Source organism: Chrysochloris asiatica, unplaced genomic scaffold, assembly GCF_000296735.1.
Source record: "Chrysochloris asiatica unplaced genomic scaffold, ChrAsi1.0 scaffold00028, whole genome shotgun sequence".
Classification (NCBI taxonomy): domain Eukaryota; kingdom Metazoa; phylum Chordata; class Mammalia; order Afrosoricida; family Chrysochloridae; genus Chrysochloris; species Chrysochloris asiatica.
This window is the reverse complement of record NW_006408546.1, coordinates 7,878,311-7,884,633: the sequence shown is the minus strand read 5'-3', so window position 1 is coordinate 7,884,633 and position 6,323 is coordinate 7,878,311. Positions and strand designations below refer to the sequence as shown.

The 6,323-nt window shown below is 44.6% G+C and overlaps 1 protein-coding gene across 1 annotated transcript in view; it reads right to left on the bottom strand.

Moving 5' to 3' along the window:
• Positions 1 to 3,614, bottom strand: part of TMEM108 (transmembrane protein 108) — a 65,133-nt gene extending 61,519 nt beyond the window's left edge. Inside the window, exons 1-2 of the mRNA XM_006846640.1 lie at positions 3,586 to 3,614; positions 978 to 1,126 (exon numbers count right to left, since the gene is read on the bottom strand). Coding sequence (XP_006846703.1) covers positions 978 to 1,126; positions 3,586 to 3,614 — 178 coding nt within the window. The remainder of the gene's footprint in view (positions 1 to 977; positions 1,127 to 3,585) is intronic.
• Positions 3,615 to 6,323: the final 2,709 nt, after the last annotated feature.

The following is a 6,323-nucleotide window of genomic DNA, read 5'->3' as shown; positions in this document are numbered from 1 at the left end:
ATAATTCACAATAAAATATTTAAGGAAAAAAAAAAAGAGTCTATTTTACAATAGTAGGTAAGGGAAAGATAGATTCAAAAGACAGGCAAGCATCTTAACATTATATCCCAACTTTTACCCTTTCAAACCATGCCTTTGTATCCCTGAACCCTGTTGTTCCATGGTTGTGCTAACATCATTATTTACCTCTGTCCTATTTAGCCCATGCAAACCTGCCTAGCTATTCTCCCATCTGCCTGGTTTTCCCTTTCCCTTTCCCCTTCTAGTATGTGCCCCCCTACCACCAGCACCCAAACTTGTTTTTACTTTTCTTGTTTCAGTGATTAATACTGACTAGTTCAAAGTGACTCCACTTATCCCACAAGACAGAGAGAAATAAATAGTAGATGCCTGAGATGGAATCCAATTCCTGCACATCTACTCCTTAGACCCTCTCACACCACTGTTTCCATCATCAACAATTTCCATTCTGAATTACTTAAGAAAATTGGCCTTCATTTCTTCCCAAAGTTCAAAAGGGAAGTGAGATTGATTTTATAGAGATGAGTCCCAGCTTTTGCTTCCTGGCTTATGCTGTTCGAAAGTTTTTGGTTTTTTTGTTTTGTTAGAAAGTTTTGATGAGAGGATTAAGAGAGAGGATTACGATGAAAGGAGGAGAAATAGGACAATTTACTGTTGGGGTAGTTGATAAGGCAGCCCCATGAAGGTCCTTGACATACTCTAGAGAAGCAAGGAACAGGCCCAGGGTGTCTCCAGAACCCTGGGTTCTAGAGCCTGCAGGGTTTCATCCAGCAGCCTCCTCAAGGACAACAACAGGGCTTTTGAGTCTCTTAAAGAACCCCTCAGAGAGCTCTGGAAACTGCCCAAAGTGGCCAGGGTACCTGGTCTGACCATACATCATCTGCCTACCCTTAGATTCAAATTCTCAAAAGCCAGAAGAAAAAGACAAGAACTCCTGGCCTGACCATGCCACTTACCTAAAAAGGGCATTGAAGCTTTTGATCTGACATTCTCATCGGGGGCTTGCTGGCCATCCGAGAAGTCATCTCGCTGCACCTCTTCCTCCTCATACAGGAGCTTGTGGAGGAGAGCAGAGAGGAGGCGGGAAGGGAGGGTGGCCCAGTGTCTAGAGGAGGCGGGTGGGCGAATCAGTGGAGCTGCTGACGTCAAAGAAGAGTGTCTACTCCCTCTGGAACACCAGCTGGCCAGCTTTGAGGCCCGCTTCCCAGGGAGCAGCAGGAAAGCTGCTTGGTATTCTCCCTCAGTCCCCCTGAGAATTGGCCGCAGGCTGTCTGGCACTGCGCATCTCCATTGCCAAAGGTTCGCCGCCTGTTCTAGTTTGCCTGGAACAAAACGGCTCAGGCAACACAGCTGTGCATCCTTGTGAAATTGCCTAATTTCCCATTTCAAGGCAGGATGCCCACACTCCAAGGTACAATTTAGGTTTCTGGCATGGGCTGGATTTCACAATTGAATTCTGAAGCTCGGTTCCCCCCAACTCCATTTCAGGCTGTGCATGCTTGGGAATTATAGCTTGCCTCCTTCTCTCTCTTCTTTCCCTTCACCCATTTACTCCCTCCTCAGTGCCCATAGGGTTACTAAAACAATGCTAAGTTTCCATTTATGGAGTGAAGGCACTTCACAACAACAACAACATTGTACTAAGCAATTTTCATGTATCATTTTACTCAGTCTTCACAAACTAACTCATGAGATAGAAAAGAATAAATTATAACCCATATCTTATCTGATTACAAAGGTACACACCCCTCCACCTCTTTATAATTCCCCTTTGGGATCTAACTGAGTGCACTTAGATATTTGGATGATTCAATGCAGGCTTGGAGGTAACTTTCTGGTGGCAAATCTAATAAAAACCATTTTGTCCACTTTAAGTCAAGGAGATAAGGATGACACATGAAGAGAGCAATGGAAAATGGACTATAGTTTAGAACTATGCTGGGCAGAGCACATTTTATGTGCAGCAGCTGTTAGGGACCTTGTTTAAGCCAAAAGAACCCAGGAAGGATTCCTACCATCATTCCACTATTAGCTCATATTGTCTTGTGTCTTAGTCTCAGGGTGTGGTCTGCTCGTGCTGGTTCTCTATTCAAAGAACTCCCTTTAGAATTTTTTGTAAGGTTGGTCTGGTTTTCACAAAAACCTTTAATTTCTGTTTATCTGAAAATGACCTCTTTTGCTGTCACATTTGATGAACAATTTTTTTCTTTCAGAGTTTTAGATATGTCATCCCATTGGCTTCTTGCCTGTGTGCCCTGTGCTAAGGAATCAGAACTTAGTCTTATTAGTTCTCCTTTGTAGGCAACTTTTTGTTTTTCTGAAACTGCTCTCAGGATTCTTTCCTTGTCTTTGGTTTGAAAAGTTGTATTATAATGTGTCTTGGTGTTTTTCTTTTGAGATCTATTCTCTTAGGAGTTCCTTCAACTTCTTGAATGAACTTGTCTTTTATGATGTTAGGAAAAATTTCTTCTAATTACTCTTGGACAATACTCTCTATGAGAAATTTTGTCCCTTCCTGGTCTGGAATTCCTGTCACATGGAAGTTATTCCTCTTTATAAGGAGCTCTGGGGTAGTGTAGTGGTTATGAATCGGGCTGCGAACCTCAAGGTCAGCAGTTCGAAACTACCAGCTGTTCCGCGGGAGAAAGATGAGGCTTTCTGCTCCCGTAAAGATTTACAGCCTCGGGAACTCTGTACAGGGTCGCTATGAGTTGGGACTGACTCCACGGCACATAACCACCACCACCACATAAATCTTAGTCTTTCTTTGGATATTTTATTTTTCTGACTATTCCTTCAGCAGATGAATGTTGATTTTTCTTCAAGTTCAGTAATTCAGCTTTCCACTGATTCAATCTTTTTTTTTTTTTTTTGCCCTTTCAGTACCTATGTATTTCTGAAGGCTTAGTGTTAATATTATGGCTTTCTAACCGATATTTTTATATGGTTCTCATGTTTTCAATTATTTTGTCATTTTGTCTCCTGATGTTTCCCATAGTTTTGTCTATGTTTTCCTTGATTTCATTTGTAATTGTCTTCATTTTTCTCTCAATCCATTGATGTTGCCTAATCAGCATCCTTTTAAAATCCTGTATTAGGTAGTTTTGATATCACTTCTAGTATTATGTTTTCTGACCCTGTATTTTGGTGACTTGTTTGAGGCGCTCTGTCTTGTTTCTTTGTGTAAGTTGAAATTGTCTGTTTTCACCAAGACATTGTGGTGTCATATTTACATTTAGTTGATGGTTGTATGTATATTGGTGTGTTCTCAGGCACTCATACCACCTGTGTCCTGGTGGACGTGGTAGAGACTGGAAGTGTGAAAGCAGTTAGTTTTCTGTTCACTGTCTGTGTTGCATAGTTCAGGGTACATTCACCTGCCTCCAGTAGTAGGAGCGTTATGCCCGGTGCCTGACCCCAGGCAGAGCAAAGCCTCTGCAGGAGGGCTTACCACTGGCCACTGGAAGCAAGGGAGACACAGGAGCAAGGGAGAACTGCACCCTCTTGCTGCTAAACGTGGGGCACATCCTGTGCCCACAGACTGCTGCATCAACAGCCACTCACAGAAGCTCAGGATGGCCATTCCACTCCATGTCAGTCACAGTCCTCCCAGCCTGGTTCTTCTCTCTCACACCTCCTGTTCAGCGTCTTCTTCCAGCTGGCACTCGATCCACCTCTCTGTCCTATCCTCTGAAGCTCAGGGTTCCAGGTTCAGCATCCATTATTTGCTTCACTTGTTTTCCCATGTCTTTGTTGCAGAGGGTCTGCTCAGTGCATCAGCCTGCTCCACTACCTTGCCCTGGACTCCCCCTTAGGGATTTCTTGTCTGTAGTCTTTATGGAAGCATGTCACTTGGTCTTTCTCCCATGCAGCTGTTAGGTGGGTTGGAACCATCAACTTTTTGTTTAGCAGGCAAGTATGATACTCACAACAGACGTACTGCATCAGAAACTCTAGGACTGTCCCAGAAATCTGTACTTTAACAAGTGTTCCAGGTAATTCTGGTCTCACCAAAGTGTGAGAGGTACTGTCCTAGGGGAGGGTAGAGGAATCTCTGTTAGAGGAGAAGATCATGTTGCCCACCAGCAGAGTAACAAAGAAGAGGCAGGTTTGTGGTTAAGGCACAATTGGCCACACAGAAAATGGTCCCAAGCGTCCTGATGTGGTGTTGCAGTATATTGCACTGGACTACAAGGTTGGTTTGAACAGCAAGGTAGGTGGTTCAAACACACCAGCCGCTCCTTGGAAACCCTATATAGGACTGCTATGAGTTGGAAGCAACTTGACTCCTCCAGATGCTGTATTTTCTGGAAATATGCCCTCTGGCCCAGCTGGGTGTCACATACTCTCTGCACCTTTGTAATATAAAGTGGGGCCAAGGACAAATAGAATCTCCAAAGTCTGTCCCCAGTGAAATTAACTTGCATTTGTAAAGCACAACCTCAGAGAAGGTGTGTTCATGATTGCGTTTGTGGTCACGCCAACTTTTTATGCCAGTTGCAGAAACAGGGTACAAAAGAGAAGTAGCAAATGCTCAGGATTCAGCCTGTAACAAGTGGGGCAGCTCTAAACTGGAACTGCTTTCTGAGAACACCACAAGCCAGTGGAGGATTAGCAGTGGCTGCGGAAATCCTTCTCTGTTAGGAAAAGATGCTGCATTAACTGTAATTGGGCGCTTTGGATTTATGATGATGACTTCCTTTTGTGTTCCTACCAAACAGACGCTTTTCAATCAAGGAAGCCCAAATTCTGTCCTTGGTCATACTCACACTGGCAGCCCATGCTTAAGATCTCAGAGCTGGTATGTAGCATAAACGAACCTGAAGTTCAGATCTGCTCTTGCTTAGAGTCCAGACTCATTTGAGTCACACCTTGTTGCCTTGGCCACGTGACTCTCTCATGTGCTGCAGTCCCGAGTGGATCTATACCCTCACTTCTTGTTGGAAAGGGTTGTAACTCATAGTGATGCTCTACAGGGATTCTGAAGAACAGGTGGTGGGTTTGAATCACTGACCATACCCTTGCTTAGAAATGTTTATTTGGTTATCCATGACACTGCCTGAGCATCTGTAAATAAAGGTGACCACTGGGTGTTTTACAATGTCAGGGGAAAGGAGACTTACTTTCCAACATCTGCAGATGAGGCTGATTCCTATCCTGGTAGGAAAAGATACTTGGCCTTCAAAAGGGAAGGGGAACACAGGATTCTGGCTGCTCTGAGGTTAGATTAGGGCTGCAATGTCCTAGAGCACAAGGGAGTTTTCAGAAGTTGGTCTGTTATACTGCCATCCATAATACTATTCAAAATAGGAAATGTGCTATAAGTGTCAATTTTTCTTTTACTGTCAACAGTACTTTGGACTCTGATTGGTTTATAAGCTTGGAGGCAGCCCACTCGGGAAAACCATTCAAGTTACTCTGACAGCTGTAGGGAATTGGACATGCTGCTCCCATTTCTGCCAGCTGTGGCACACCAATGGGGCTACATTTACAACTGGTAATGTCCTGGAATCAGAAGGAACGTTAACAAGGACAGCATCCAGCATAGTTTGATTCGGGACATGGCAAGTAGGATAAAGGGCCACCAGCCTCACTCATCCTGAGAAGGTAGTTTTAACGGCTGGAGCAGCGTTGCTTCTGCAGAACCAGCTTCCAGACGAGAACCCCAAGTGGTTTGATAAACAAAGAATGAATGTAGCCACTTCTCACTACTTCTCTGGGGATTTTCACACCACAGGGCAGAGACTATCTTGTTTACAATCACACTGGACGGCTAACTTGAGCCCACCTTCTAACCATGGAATATCTCCTTCTTTCCGTGCTCCTTTTGAGGGAGGCTTTCTTTCTCTCTTTCTTTCTCAAAGTAAGGCATATTGACTTCCAGTGTAAGATGGCGGAGTAAGCAGATTCACTGAGCCGACCCTCTGCAACAACGACATGGGACACTGAGTGGAATAGATATAGATGGTAAGCCTGGAGTCCTGAACACCAGAGTATAAGACAGGGAGGTGGACTGAGTGCCAACTGTAAGAGGAAGCTGAAAAGCAGCAGTGAGAGAGAAGAAAAATGGCTGTGACTGACGTGAAGAAGTGCGGCCATCTTGAGCTGTTGATACAGGACAGGACCCAGGACAGGGTGAAATTCTCCCTTGTTCCTATGGCCTCCTGCTAACCAGATGCATGGACAGTCTTCCCCGTCACCAACCCAGCAGCCAGTGGCACCTCCTCCCATGAAGCCTCCGCTCCACCTGGGGTCAGGTACCATGTATAGTGACCCTGCTTTTAGAGGTGTGTGAACCCACC